This window comes from Protomyctophum parallelum (genome assembly GCF_964188405.1).
Source record: "Protomyctophum parallelum genome assembly, chromosome: 21".
NCBI classification, from domain to species: Eukaryota; Metazoa; Chordata; class Actinopteri; order Myctophiformes; family Myctophidae; genus Protomyctophum; species Protomyctophum parallelum.
The window spans coordinates 36,509,741-36,526,369 of NC_139713.1; the positions used below are offsets into that span (position 1 = coordinate 36,509,741).

The 16,629-nt window shown below is 43.1% G+C and overlaps 1 protein-coding gene across 1 annotated transcript; it reads right to left on the minus strand.

The window, feature by feature from the left end:
• Positions 1-437: 437 nt before the first annotated feature.
• On the minus strand, positions 438-1,415 carry LOC310878987 (kelch domain-containing protein 3-like; the record flags this gene model as incomplete). Its single annotated transcript, XM_083793403.1, has 2 exons — positions 438-577; positions 773-1,415. The coding sequence occupies 2 exons, from the start codon at positions 1,413-1,415 to the stop codon at positions 438-440; spliced, it is 783 nt and encodes a 260-aa protein (XP_083649529.1).
• Between the last annotated feature and the right edge of the window lie 15,214 nt (positions 1,416-16,629).

Below are 16,629 nucleotides of genomic sequence, written 5' to 3' on the forward strand. Positions count from 1 at the left end.
ATGTCGCAATGCGACTTTTTGTGAGCTAATAGATTGTCAATTACCACTATTCGTCTTACGGCAAAATATTATATATGACTTTATTTTCTTTGTCAGATATGTTTACATCTATAATATACTGACTCTAAAGTATCATTTTGCCTGTGTTGACAGTGATGGTGAAATTGGTGATGGAACAAGAATCAAGTACATTTTATATAACAGACTATTTTGATGCCAATACTGCACATTTTTAATTCAGGGTTTTACACTCTTGATTAAGTATACAATCTGAGTACCCAAATATGTTGATGAGTGACGTCGTCGCCCATGAATGCAGAGTTCTGCTCTAGTTTAGTGATAAATGTACAGTAGTGAAAGAAGACACTTTCTATTGATTTATGTATTCTTGTTTTATTGATTTTAGTAGTTTGACTTAGAGGGTTATGTTAATTCCTTCAGTTGCTTTTGGTAGTCATGGCTGCAAGTTCCCACCTGATGTTGTGCGGGAGTTCCGACTGCTCCAGCCCATATTGAATAACTGCTAGCTTGCATAACGTCTTCAGACTACTACCTAAGTCTAAGATGTACAGGTCACCTTTAAAGAGGATGACACAATCTCCCACCATGCAACAGCACATACTAGGTGTCCAACACGGTCGTTTCCCTTTGGGCTCAACCTTCTTCCAGGTGAAGGTCTCTGGACTGAATTTCCACAGATCCTTTAAGTCCTGTCTCCAGCCACGGCCACCACATATATACAGCTCTCCACTGTAGGCAAATGCTGAATGACCCCAGCGTCTTTCTGGAAGATGCTGTGGAGAAGGCGAGCTCAGCCAGCAGTTGGTCTTCGTGTCAAACACTCTGATATTGTTGTCCTGCTGTCTTGGGCCCCCAAATACAAACATCTTTGTCCCGATGATGGTGGCTGAGTGCCATGCTGAAGCAGGTGCTGGAGTGCCTCTGGTGGTGTCAATTAAAGACCAGATCATTGTGGTGGTGTCCAACTTGTAGATGTCATTTGTGCGTCCAGTGAGCTGCGTCCATCCTCCATAGATAATAATGGCCTTCCCCAAAACACAAGCCGAGTGACCATCCCTCGCCTCTGGAACAGTCCCTGAAACCTCTGGCTTGAACCACACGTGGGTCTCAACATCAAACGCATAAATTATGTTACAGTAAGGATCTCCCCAAATGTAGATGACATCTTCTATCAGCACAGTGTGGCCCAAACGCCTGAAGTTCCTCCCAGGGGGACATTCTCCTCTTCCGGTTGTCATCGGAGGCAACGTCGTCCAGCACAAAGACACTGTGTCAAAGACGTGGACCTCAATCTGAGCCATGCCACCGTAATGGACGTAATCTCCAAACGAGTACACCCTGTGGCCGACCGTCACGGCAGTGTGACCGTCTCTCTTTGGCCCTTTCAGATGCATCGTCCAGCAGAACATGTCTCACACCGTCCAGGACCCTCCGTGAACTGAAATGTGATGGAAAAAGTACTGAATTTTTTTTACTTGAGCAAAAGTATCAATACTGCAACTACTAAGTAAAAGTCCGGAATTAAAAATGTACTTGTTTAAAAGTACAAAAGTATCGGCATCAAAATATACTTTAAGCGCTAAACGTGAAAGTAGTCATATTGCATGTCACCAGTTCAAAATGTGTACAAAATCGTTTGAAAATAGCCGATCTATCGCAACGCATTGTGAGCTTGTAGATCTTCTATTTTCAAATGGTCAAAATGTTTTTAGGGCTGAAGTTATTAATGTATGTTTTAAAATCTACAAAGTAACTAGTAACAAGTTTTCAAATTATTGTAGTGGAGTAAAAAGTAAAAATGTTGTCTCTGAGATGTAGTGGAGTGCTTCTTCCTAACTCAAGGAGTGAATGTTGTACATGTAAAATTAAACACTTAGTACCTAATAGTGAAAATTGTAGATCTACAATGTGTTGTATACATAGATCTGCTATTTTCACTATATTATAGAAAATGGCTGGAATATCTGTTCATTAAAATATCAAAGTATTTATACACCAATTCTGTTTGTGTGCATGCGTGCGTGTGCATGCGTGCGTGCATGAGATAATCAAATTGAGTACAATAATCAAATGAACAAGAACATAAGAATCATATCACCAAATATTTTAAAAACAGATTAGTTACCCTTTGAATCTTTCCTTTTCTTATCCTTCTACCTTCTGTCTTTTGTCACAGAGAGGCGTACGAACTTAAGACCCCAATAATACAAGGGACTGCATGGGGTATTTATCCATAAACTTGCCTATTACTATGTTGGAGGCTTTCTCTAATCTACAGTTCTACAGTTCTTACCTATCTGAGTCTCACAATGGAGTTTGTCCAGAGGCAGGGAGTTCTTCTGACAGCTAAAACTACACTACATCCTTCTTCTTCAAAAGGTCAATTTCTAGCTCTGCCAATTACAACTTCCTCTGCACCTACCTCTCAACCTATCCTAGAACTCTCCCCCCCACCCCCCTCATAAGGCAACTATTTCCCCACCCAGGACGATGTTAATATTGGTACTACAGGAAGCTAGCTCATCGTCCTGTAAGTTTCAACTTACTTCCTCTTTCTAACTGAAAGCTCCCCCTATTAGATGCTACAGCTAATTGGGCATTTTCAAATAAATTACTAATCATGAATCACTTTCAATTCTTATACTGCTGGCCCTGCAAAGAACATTGCATTGCCTCAGTGTACGGGTGAGTACCTCATACCAATTTTGTCCCTAAATTATCCTGGGTGCATCCCCAATTATCTTGAACCCTACGTACCCTGGTCTACAATACAAGTGATCTATATAGGGCCCGCCTTCAATAGCCGACTGTATAGTTTCAGTCCTTTTCTTAGCTTTATGTCTACAATCGTATTTCTCCTATACCTACAGTATACCTATACCTTGCTTCCTCCTATAATTCCTACCTGAGAATTGTCTTCATTACCAAGACCACTCCACAAATGATGTTACGAAAGGAAAACAGCATTGTAATAAATCATAGCACCATAATGCATACGGTCAGAAAACCAATAGTTACATTACAGTACCGTTTATGCTGATTTATCACCAATGATTCACCATGCAACTCCTTGCAACATGCAACTTGTGCAAGGAGTTGCGACTAGTTGCATTGGTGCAGTTTGATTCATTGTCACTCATCTTTAAGGGTCTATTTGGCTGTGCTTGTCCTCTTGGATCAACCTCACCCGTGCCTGTGGTTTTCTTCCCCTTTTTCGAAGATTTCACTTCCCCCTTTTTCTAGGGCATAGCGCTATAACTGCCACTGTCAAACTTCCTCATGTATGTGGTAAACCATATAGTATACATAAATGGGTAGACCACACGTCACTGTCGCCGGTGTCTTTATCATCCTGAAGGGATGCTGTGCAGGGCGCTGCGTGTACACACAGTACAGACGGGCACGGGCGGGTCTTTATACCATTCTGAACGGGCACCCATTTTGGTGTCGGCATCATGTTATGCTTTAGCTATTGAAAAATAGCAGATCTACAAGCTCAGGTCAGAATGGGTTCGTCAGACCAGCGTGTGTCCAGCGGAAACCTCGTATGAATCTGATCTCAGGTCAGAATGGGTTATACGCAACCCTATCAGGGTTTTGAATGACGCGATACCCAATGCTTACCAATCTGGTGCCTTTATCCGGGTCTGCCCGTGTATTCTCAGTGAGACTGCTTCCTCCTGCCTCCTCAGGCTCTGAAGCAGCAGTTTCTGACTCTGCTCAACCCATGCCTGATGTCTGCTAGGGCCTCCTGAACAAACAAGACACTGAAGGAGTCACAACAGCGGGGGGGGGGGGGGGACGGACGGACGGACAGACTCTGTGCGTGACTGACTATAGGACCTTCTCACTGAGGAGCATCCTGAAGCTCAGCCCAGTGAGAAAGAAGCAAGTCAAATGAGGAAATTTACATTTCTATGTAAACCAACTACTGCTGCCTCTAGAAGAGAGACCTGAAAGAGCACCATGGAAACCACACAGCTCTGTCAATAGAACTAACCCCAAGAGTCATCATCATGGCTTTGCTTCGCGAACGAAGATCTAGGGAGGCGGATGTTCATATTCCATTCCAATTAGCTATAATGCCTTCCAGAGTGTTCAGGCCCTGGGTAGGCAACCTGGCCTGGTGGAGACGTCTGCTCTTCTAATACAGTTACATTTCTACAGTCTTCCTCCCGCTCTGTCTTTTCATTGACATTCATTGTCACCTGCCTCTTCATTCAAATGTCTCTGTAATCCACAAAGTGTCATTGTCAGTTTTGTCAATGTATGTTTTGTCAGTTATGTTTGTATCTCCATCACCAAGTCAATCAAATATTGCAGTTTGAAATGTGTCATGTTTTCATAATGTCATTGATGGCTACACACAGGTTGATGAATCAATTCAATATGAAAATATGTCACAGTTACATCTAAAAAAAGGTGGCAGACCATGGCAGCATAGTCTCAGGAAAGTCATCTCAGTTGTGTGTAGTCTCAGGAAAGTAATCTCAGTTGTGTGTAGTCTCAGGAAAGACATCTCAGTCACGTGTGCGTTCGTGCGTGTGCGTGTATGTGTGACCTACTCGGTGTGTATGACATACAGTATTCTGTAGGGATGTCGCGATCACATCACACAAAACATGTTTTCAAATCCAGCAGGCTCGTTTGGCAACTCTCTACATGTCTGTAATTTCAAGATGTTAATGTATTAGGGCAGGCTATTATCAGTTTTGATTCACGCTTTGCTGAGCTTTGACACTAAATTAACGCTGACTTAAAACAGCCCCAGGCTGAGTTAAATGTATGTAGACATCAAGGGCTATATCTTGCCCTTATCCCTTAACTTATTTGCCATTTTGCTATTTTGAAATTTAAAATTATTTAAATAGCCCATCTACAAGCTCACAACGTGTCGATGTAGATCGGCTAGTTGAACTATTTTAAAATGTTTTTTTTTTTCAAAATGGTAAAAAAAAGGGCAAATACGTTTAGGGAAGGGGTAAGGGGTGGTACAAGATACAGCCCCAAGCCTCACACGGTTAGCACTTTCAATATCAAATGACACTGATCATCCTCTGTATCACTTTTTTAACCTCATGCCATCTGGACAAAGATACAGAACCCAGCATTAAACAAACTGGTTCTGTATACAGTAAGGACCTCATCCCAATGCCTCCCTGCTTGGCACTCAGGGTTGGATTGGGGGGGTCAAATACTCAAATCTACTAATCAAATGATTCCCGAGCGTGGAACATCTGCAGCTCACCGCTCCTTGGCTGCGGCTCACCGCTCCAAGAGATGGGTCAAATGCAGAGAACAAATTTCACTTTGGTAACGTGTGTGACAAATCCTACGACTTTGACTTGACTTTGACTCATGTTTTTGTATTGTCTTGGTGTTATGTGCTATGTGTTGTTTTTGATGTGGGTGTTTGAACAGACTGTGTTCAAGACAAATATCCTTCGGGACAATAAAGCTTATTATTATTATTATTATTTGTGCAGGAGGGAAGCCAGATGGGGTTTTCGACTTCTACAAGTTGGTCAGGCCCATGTCAGCAGGAGTGATGAACTAACTAAGGCATCCTCCGCATTCGCTACGTGATCCTGGTGAAGCTCCTCACTGGCAGGTGAAGAAATGTGGCAGGCGATTCCATGCATATAGGAGGAGGTGAGCTTAGCTGTGCATACACACGCACACATAGCGGGAGATAATCACGATTTCACCATCCAGTTGGATAAGGCTGCTGGTTCTCGCTGCACAGAGTGTTAAAATGTCCATATAGCAGATTCATCGATGTCTGGTTTGCATTTGCAAACTTCTTACACAGAATACAGTACAGCTACAAGTACTACAACCACTGAAATGCCAAATCATAACAGGGGGTCATGTAAAAACTGTTCAAAGATGAGAGGGGTATGTACACTGTTTTAACCACCAGCTACACTGTGTGGTGGTGTATGTCAGTGTTTTTCAATCTTTTTCATTTCACGTACCCCAGCTTTTAATATGATTAGGCCACAGACCCCCTTTTGATTACCGGTACATTTTTTGTTTTGGGGACAGTAAAATTCAGTGTTCAACTACAAACTACAAATGGAACCAAATTATTTGGTTCCATTTGTACAACCAACAGCAATGGATCTCAATACACTACTGTACAGTATGTGTGAACTGTCTGACCATTGTCAGTACCACAACAGACAGATACCAACAGAGGGCATTCACGTGACACCATCATCATACCCGGAAGTTATGCTGGAATGCCTACTGAGGGGCAAAAAACTACTTTCTGGCCTTGCCAGCCCATAGATCCAAACAGAAAAGTCTATCTAATTGCATTAAACGATGTTAGACTCATGTTAACTCACTTTGCCACTCACTTCATGCATGTGCATACCCTCTATAGCCCCTTTCATACGGGCATATAATAGTAGTAGTCTATCAAAAAAAGAAGGGATACAAGGAGAGAGGAGTGCTAGGGGGTGGAGTGGAGTCTGAAAAGTTAAGTTTTCAGACTGTGTAGGGAAAATGGGGAGTGATGCTGTACTGTATTGTGACTGCAGTGCACGCAAGAGTTTATTCCACAGCTTGAGAGCCAGGAGGGAGTGAGAAGATAGCATAGGTCATAGGATGTGTGTGTAGAATTGGCCATGGTGCTTTAGGGAAGGATCAGACAGACTTCCTGCGCTAGCTGATCTAAGCGAGCGGGGATCAATGGGGTGTGCCGTCGGATCATGTCCTGAAGGTACCCTTGATTGTGCCCTTGATTGCTTCGCAAGCCATCGCAAGTTTATTGTACTGGCCGCAGGCAGCAACTGAAAGCCAGTGAAGGGAATGCCAAAGGGGGGCGGGGGGGGAGATGTGAACATTTTTGGATGTAGAAAACCAGGCTGCATTGTGGATCGTTTGGAGCGCTTCATTGAGCATGCCTGCAGGCCAGTAAGGAGGGAGTTGCGATAGTCAAGCCTGCAGAAGACCTGGATAAGACTCTGGCAGACTCTTTTGATGGCTTGGACGGTGATCCATGGTGTGGAGACTGAGGCTTTGATCTGATATTCAACTGCTTGTTTGTTTTTAGGCAACTATCTATCTGATAGAATGTATGCACAGGTGAGGTGAATAGACACTGTGGCGTGTCCTGTGGTCCAGGTAGGAATGTGGCCCTTTGGTGTGTCCAGCCAAGTGTTTACTGTTGCAGGTGCACTCAGGGTTCAGCAGGTGTTATGAGGTAGAGGTTATCAGTCCCAGAGTGTGTCTGAGGCTCTACATATAGAGAAGGCCTTCACAGAGAGATCATACATACCATATCAACAAGGCTCAAGGAGCGTTATAACGTTCCTTATTGAGCCTTGTTGATATGGTATGTAAATTAGATATTTTCGTTGGCATAATTGTAAATAAAAATAAAGGCCATCTTGTACTTCTATGAGGTGTCTTGAGAATGGCTGGAAAATGGAAATTAAGAGTTTAGGCTACATGCATAAACTTACCTTGACTATTATATCTGGTTATTATCTGGGTATTTATTTATGATGTATTTTCTCTAGTATTAAGGTTATTGTAGCTGTCAATTTGTATACATTGCCAAAGCATTTCCAGGGGTCCCCAGCCAAAAGGTTGTGAACCCCTGATACCCTAGATTTCTTTTGCAATAACTCAACTATATGTCCCTAAGCATGAAAACACTCTTCATCCAATGGTCAATAACCTCCCAACTTCAGGAATGAGCCCAGTCCTCAATATGCAGAAATGACAAGCATTTTTTGGTCCATATTTCTACTCTTTTACATCATATAAGCCTTGCTATTGCTTGCCAGGGGAAATTAAATGTTTATTATATAGCCCTGAGGGCTTTTGCAGAGAGAGTTTTGGTGGACTTAAAGAAAGGATAAGTCTTTCCCCTTTCCCCTCCAAACTTGGCTTCCTCCCATGGCATATGAGAGGCAGGAGGTGGAGGTAGGGTCAAAGCCCCAAAAGAGAAACAGAACAAGGAATGAAAGGGAGGGGGAAGGAGGGAGCGATGGGAGTTACCGAGTTTGGCAGTGCAGCAGTCAGAGAATTCTGCTGATCTGCAGAGTCTTGATCTGTGTTCTGCTGGACTGGACTGAGCTGAACTGAAGTATATCTGTCCCTGCTGATTCCTTCCAACGACCTGAGACTTTATTATACCAAGTACCAAGTCCAGCACATAAAAGCCATCTCATAACCTGTCCACCGGGATGGATAGATCCTGAGTCTGTTCAGTCAACTTTCCTATACTTCTCTATTTAGAGATGAGTAACCACCAGTCATTTAAGGTAAAATACAGTAGTCTGCAAGCCAATGAAACATTAGATCTTAGAGCTATATCATGAATGGATTTCTTCATGCTTGAGGCCAAAATATTATAGAAAGAATTCAGGCCTTTTTTGTCCATTAGTAGTAAAACAAAATTCATACTGTATGTGGCCCAACCATAGATATAAGAAAGTAGATGAGCACCCTGCTTCCATGTTGTTCACAGTCTACTTTGCTGGGGACCCAGTGACGCTTGTTGCCATAGTATCTGTAGCCCAATTTAGACTTTATTTACACACCACGGCCGTGACAATGAAACATACTAACATCGCCGGCAAGTATTTCACATCAAAACTATATAGTCAATGCACAGGTTGATACACATAATAGGTTGACGCTATGTGTGACTGTGAAAACTCTACCTAGTTCCAAAGAAAATGGTGCTTTGTGTTCTGTGCATATGTACACTCAGGACACATTTTATCGCAACCACACAAAAAAGACGCCCCCGGGTGTGTAAGGACCTTTGGTTACTGCTAGCCACAGCATTGCCATGAATGTATGTATTTTATGTATAACACATAGTGATGACTACTGCCTGTCCGGAGCAGGAGAGCATATTATTGGCATGAATGCGACCCCAGGGACACATGGCTCCATGCCTCCGGTCTGTAGGAAGATCCTCCAATTTCCTGCCGTCACTGCGGCCACGGTGAACAGGATCATTTCACGTTATCACAACCGGCTGAGGCTGATTTCCAGGCACATCCACTCACATGGACTGATTCTGCTTTACAGAGCAGAACCAGAATCATCTTTACTGTCACATCGCAGTTTTACAAGTAAAAGAAAGTGGGTGAAATTTGTTTTTGAATTTGTGCATAGTTCCCATTGTGTGTGTGTGTGCGTGCGTGTGTGTGTGTGCGTGTGTGCACACACAAAAGCATGTTTGTATGTCCCCTTACTCATTCACACACGGGTGCATGCGCACTCACATGCATGCACACAGTGCCACGCACGCATGAGCAAGTATACATGTATGCATTGTATACATACACCAATAACTTCCTATATTTACTCACATATGTCACTTCTGACACACACACACACACACACACTACACATCAGAGAGAGAGAGAGAGAGAGAGCAGAAGGTGGGAGCGAGGGAGGGCAGTAAAGGCAGCATAGCAGTATAGCTGCAGAGCTGTGAGTGAATGAGCATCTGTTCGGACAGCTCTCTGGGTCTGGAGGAGTGACGCTTCCTGACCACTGCTGAATAATGTCACGATGACGGCCACAGAGGAACTACAGAGTCATTCAAACACTCCTCACACCTTTTTATTGTGCACGCTTCGTTTAAGCCTGAATTATACTATATGGCGTACATGTGGCGGCGTTGTACACCGAAGGAAAACATTTGGCATCATACTCGTCGTACAATGGCCGAACATGGCCGATCAACAATCACAAATCAAATCGGGATTGAAAATAAAAATAAAAATCTATGTCTAAATTCTTCTTGGTTTATAGTAGAGCTAGTGAGTTGTTACTTGCACATGTCTAGACATAACCCGTTAATTCCTGCTTGTCTAGCCAGTAGTTCTCACAATTCAAATGAAAAAGCTAATTAAAATAATTGGATAAGACATGCTTTTTCATTTCCAGAAATATGGGCACATAAGTTGACTCATAAAATACATTTAAACTCAATCATCCAATTAGAATTTTCATATTAAGTCTCCAATGAGCTGGCATGCTGCATGCTGTCATGCTGCATGCATGACTGTATGCAGCAAACACAATTCAAGCAACTAAACGATTAGTCGACAAATTACTCAAACTCGACTAAGAATTTATTTAATCGAGGACAGAATGATAGTTGATAGAATAATAGTAAATAAAGTTTTCCTCTGTATTTTCCTATGTAGTTTGCCTTGTGAAGCAGGAGACAGACAGAGGCTGATGGGGGGTAGGTGGGCCATCTTTGGGATGGAGAACACTGGGCCTGGTGTGGTAGCTGGTTCCATGGGGGAGTGGATACAGCATCATAATGACCAAGCCAAATATTTGTCAAGGCCATATTCTGAGAGCATAATGAAGTCCTTTTAGAAAAGGCATCATTGGAATCTGGACAGTGATTTCATGCCAGAGAGAGGGCAGGTTTCACTGGGCCCGCTGTTTCCATTTAGGCTAACCTGGTCTCCAGTGACCCAATGCAGATGCAGAATTGCAGATCCAATACAGCACAGATTTTCAAAATGGGGCTGTGGCCCCTAAGGGGGCCACCAGGGGACGCCAGTTGGAGAGGGAAAACAAATACATTTATTTTATTTGTTATGTTTAATTCATAACATTATTGATATATTTTCCTTCTCTGTTTTGGGTGCTGTGGCTGTTTGTGGGATGTTGGCATGTATGTTTGAGATTGAGTTTACAAATTTGGCGTGGAGCAGAACTTGACTCTCTTATCTTGGATTGAATTAAGTGATCAATTACATGTTAAAGGAGTTATTTTTACTGTTAACTATAGTAGTTTTGAATTAGGTATATTTTAGCAAACTTCTCCACTACTTTATATATTTTCAGGCCCCTCTGTTTATACGTAGAGGGCGGTTTTTGCTAGTAGGAATTTCACAGCACACGACTCGGGCCAGCAAGCAATCATGCACGCCATTCGTGCACACACACACACACGCACACACACACACACACACACACACACACACACACACACACACACACACACACACATTCAGACACACACTTCGGCATATACAGTATGTCTTCTATCACTGTGCTCATACAGGTGTGGACTAACTTCATGGTACCTTGTGGCCTTTGTAATGTTGCCAAGTTCAGCCTGAGTCAATACTCGCCAAAGCTGCCAAAAATTGGACAAGTGTGTCAGGATTGAATTGAGGAAAAGAGATACCATAGTGAATTACTCTCCTCCAGGCCACTCTGCCCCACTTTTACAACCTCTCCCCACGTCAGGCCCATACCTTATGCCAGTTGTAGCTATAGCGTGATATTTCCCTTCTGCAGGCTAGCTAATCTACAGTCGAATGGCAGCATACTTTCCGCCAGTAGTAGCCTTTGTGTCCACAAAGTCCTTCCTGAAATGCATGCCGCTGGAAGTGAAAAGAAGAAAGAAAAGAAAAAGGTTCCTTAAAGGGTGACAGTGGCCACTTTTGGATATGAGTACACCAATATGTTTAAACTTATGAATGTTCTAAATGTTGATGTTCTCAATTTCCTCTATAGCAACACCTGAATATTGTCGCCGTCTGGCAGAAACAAGCTAACTCCATTTATTTGTTCAGGTTTTTGATTTTTCTTTTCATAAATCGATGCTATTGAAAGCCCTTTACGTCTGTGTGTTGGTTAAAAATCCTACACGTCTGAACTGAGTGGTTCTGTGCTGTACTCGTGCTGTAGTAGCCTACTGTAGACTACTGTACTGTACTCTACTAGCCCTCCTCCCTGGTGTGTGTGTGTGTGTGTGTGTGTGTGTGTGTGTGTGTGTGTGTGTGTGTGTGTGTGTGTGTGTGTGTGTGTGTGTGTGTGTGTGTGTGTGTGTGTGTGTGTGTGTGTGTGTGTGTGTGTCGGACGGTTTTAGCGTTGTCCCTGCGGTGTGATATGATATGTCTTGTTGCACGTTGACCCACGTTGACAATAGTGATTCAACGCATGGAATTCAATGGCCCAAACCACACCAAAGGGTTGAGACGGTTTTAGCATTAACTCCTTGCAACCGTTTGGACCCAAGGAGTTGCATGGTGACCCTTTGGTGTGGTTAGGGCTTTAGGCTGCACAACAGTGACACTTGGTGGTCAACAAACACTATAACGCTATTTCCGTGCAGACCCAGAGACAGGCCCAGGCACCCAGCCAGCCAGGGACACACATTGCTGTGCATTGGAGTGGCTGCACCACTCAAAAATATTGAAGCAATGAAAAGCATTAAAAAGCGCTTCTGACAAAGCCAGCTAACTCCATTGGATCCTCAAACTGTCGACTAAACCAGCTAACTTGACCTTCTCCCCCTCTCATGCAAGTAATTGACAATATATAAAGTCACAACAGTATTGCAGTATTGCTTTGTTTTAAAAAGAAAGAAAATAATGTTTTTGAATTTCCTGAAAAATTAACATTTTGGAGTATTCTTATTCTTTTTATTTCATTAATAGTACTTTATTATTATCCTGTGTATATTGTATTGCTGCTGTTGTGGAAAGTGTCACACCAACATTTCATTGCTTGCACGGCATCCCTGTACACAAGTGACTGACAAATACACCTCTCGATTCATGATTCTAGAGAAACATTACAGAACAACAGGAAACAGTCACAGGAAAGTAGAAGAGTAAAAGCAGCAGCTCGAAGTGCGACAACGCCATAATTCACACTTTAACAAGTGCTAGCCTGTGTGGTGTTGACACATTCAATCCAGGGTCGAGGTCTGAGAGCTTGGCCTAAAACCTGCCTCCCCCTCGCAGTGGGTTATTCTGGTGTTATTATGAGAACGCCACATGATCATTATGGTCGTGCCACTGCATTCAGGGTGGCTGTCTGCTCTGGCATGCCCAGCACTGGGAACACTTGTGGTGGACGAGTTACATGGAGATGCTGTAGTAGTGGAGACGGAGCGAAAGGGAGAGATGGGGAGGAGGGAGAGAAAAAGAAAGAGATGCGAGACAAAGTGGTAATTTTGGAGAGGGAACGCGAGGAGGACAGAGAGGTTTGCAAACGATTTGATAGATGGCATGAGACAGAAATGGGGAGACAGATAGAAAGCAGCATTAATCACGCAAGCAATTTTGAATATAGACGCTTAGCAGACACTCTTTATCGACTTACAGTAAGCAGGGCATACATCAATGTGTGTCGTGTGTGTGTGAACATACAGTACAAGCGTGTAGGCCTATATGTTTGCTTGTATGAGCTTAATTACTTGATGTACGAGAGAAGTAATAAAGGCCGAGGTTATTTTATAGGACTTTTGCGACATGCCCAAAACAAGGACGCCAGGGTTACTGTGGTTAAAAATAGAGACAGACAGAGAGGCAGAACTCCTGGAAGACAGAGGCCTGTTTGAGAGCCCCAAACCCCCTGGTGCATCACCAAAGCAGACCTGCAGGGGAAAGAGGACAGAGGCTGCAACCAGGTACTGTACATAAACAGCTGGATGGAGCCACCTGTAAAGGAAAAACACACGCCACACGCACATGCACGCACACACACACACACACACACACACACACACACACACACACACACACACACACTCTCTCTCTCTCTCCTTACATGAACAGACCAGTTGTGTGCAGCGGAGCTGAGAGAGACAGCACTGTCTGGTTCACCGCTGTCACCTCCATAACCTCCACCGTCACCCTCCATGGAAACACACAGACACAGAGGTGTCTGTCTTTAAGACCTGTTTGTTTGTGGAGGAACCTCTGGTTATTTTATTGGCAGACAGGAGAACTCTCTGGGAGTCTGAGGACGTCGTCACCGTTCTGGTATACTTTTATAGTTCATGTATTTATTTGACGTGAGGATTTACACACTGACAGATCTGTTCATTGTATAGGGCTTCATACGGGCATTGTTAAAAAGTGCATTGAATACATTGATTCACAAAAAGGAAATTGTCAAGACCAATTTACAATTGTCTAGCTGTCATAAATATATGACCCTATAGTTAATAAACCAGAATCCCCCAGGGATTTGTCTCTGTATGAGCATGGAATGTGCTCAGCTGATTCGCTGAGCACAGAATGTGATGCCTGATGATGTATGATTTGTGATTTATTTTTGTTCTATACTAAATATCTTCGCCAAAAGAATAGCACATCTACAAGCTCACAATGTGACGCATTTTGACACATTGTGAGCTTGTATGGGCTTCTAGGGATGTTCATCCCTAGAACAGAATAGAGCGTTCATGTGGTTCATATATGGCAGCTTAAATTCAAGAGTGACCTTTTAAGTTGCGGATAAAAGCCTCCGGCTAAAGGCCACAATTGTTAATTGGGGTTACAGCAAGTTATTGAGATATGTCACACTTAGTTAGCCATTGTCAAAACAAGTTATTTACTTCAAAGCAATGACTGATCTGATGCGCAAAAATTATAAACAATTATGTGAAGACCCAGCCCTGTGCCCAAATGTTGTTAGGATTCAGTTTACAAAGCCATAATATCGGTTACGTGCGTGTAGGTGCAGTAGCCAGTTTACTGTAAACCTTGATATCCAAACAGCCTGTGTTGCTATTACTGCTGCCGTGCATCAAAGAACAGTCTTGTGTCCTCACAAGGCCCAAGCTGCAATTTGGGCTCGAGGCGTGGTCCGGCACCCGTTGGGCTGTGTCCGCCCTGCGCACCAGTAATGACCCCTTCCCTATGGGGGACCGTTTGATCTGGGCTGCCTCTGTGCCTCGGCAGGGCCTATTTCTGGAGCGTGGGGGGGATAAAGGGAGCTTTCAGACCTGGTGCCAATGACCATAATTAAGCAGCTTTAAGGGGTGGCAGCGAGCGCACTAGCAAGCACAGGGTTTGTAATTTGGAAGAAGGGGGCAGAGTCGCTTTGGCTCATTGGAAGTATATGGGAGGGTCAGGTGGCACCCAGTCACTGAAACACAGGGTCCAGAGTGTGTGTGAAGGTGCTTGTAAAGAAGATGTTAATGACCTGCGTCCATTAGCACCCACCCCTTTTGGGTGACTGACAAACAGCTTTAGGCATCGGGACAGAGAAGTCACCATGACTGACACGTTATTAGGACTCCTATTTGTCTACTGATTTGCTGTGCATTGAGGTCCTGTGCAGCAGCAGTTCTCATTTTTGAGCTCTCGACCACTAGCATATAGATGTTTTTTGAGGGGCGCTATAGCCCCTCCTATATCCAGCTTTTAGTGTATGTTCACAAACTTTGTCCTACACAAACATTAAATTCCCACTGACAATGAATGGATACTTTTACGTCATAGTGTCTGATCGAATATCAGTCTATTTTACGTCATGATGATGTACGATGATAAGAGCGCCCCTCACTTCACACGGGTGTTTTTTGATATACTTGTATATGTATATATATACACACACACACACACACACACACACACACACACACACACACACACACACTGTATTTAATTTTATTGCGTGCCAGTGTCATACACCAAACATAGAAGATCTACAGGCTCACAACACGTCACAGCGTGATGTGGGCTTGTAGATTCCGGTGCACAACTCCACATGGCATGAAATTTGAATTTGATGGACTGGATTGGATATTTTTGCAATATAGAACCATTTAAAACGTTTTCCCATTGAACACCTGTAATTATGGTCCACTAGTGGACCTTGACCCACTGCTAGGGAAATGGTGCTGTACAGAATTCAAACTGTTGGTATTATGATTATCATTTTATAATTACTGACTGTGAGGTGGAGGGGGGTGATGATTAAATGTCATCATCAGAAAACAAATCACCTAATTGTGCACGTTATACTGGTTAGACAAGTAAAAACAAATGAACATACCATTTACACTGTAAATATAAAGGTCTGTCTGTCTGTCTGTCTGTCTGTTCTGAAAATGATCTTTAAGACAACATTTCCAACATTTCACCTTCATTGTCATTGTCACATCACAAGATTTCAGGTGTCGAAGAAAAGATTGTGTGGAATTACTTTTTGTACAAACAATGATATCCAGTTACAAGGATTAGGATTAGCTAGTTGATATGCAGTTACAAAATATGGTCATAAGATATAGAGAAAGAAAAACAAACAAAGGTCAGATAACAGGACATCAATATCAAATAAACAGGACATAAATACCAATAAGACGCCTGAGGGCGAGAAGCGACCTCACCCTAAAGACTGCTGGGCGAGTGCTGGCGCTTTGGCATGGGGGGTAAGATCTTAATTTTCGGGCCTGTTAAGAACTATAGTTTTCGCCGGCTGCCGGGCACGGCTGCACTAATAACTTTGGGGCAGGCCCCTCTGACCCCGACCAACCAACCAAACAACACACACACACACACACACTGACGGGAAATGCACAATTCCATATTTAACTGCGACCTTTGGTCGCAATGAAATATAAGGTACCTGCTGCTGCACATAAGGTGCGTGCTCCGAAAGGTTTGGTAGAATATCTCAGACACTTGTGCAAGCAGACACAACACAGCATCAGAAATAAATATAACACAGAATACCAATATCGTGTGCAAGTGAGAGACATAACTTAGAACCAGATATCAAACATGTATACAGTACATTAAGCGATGAATGTGTCAGTATAGCAGCAACAGAGCGTGTTCGTATACTTCAGGCTTT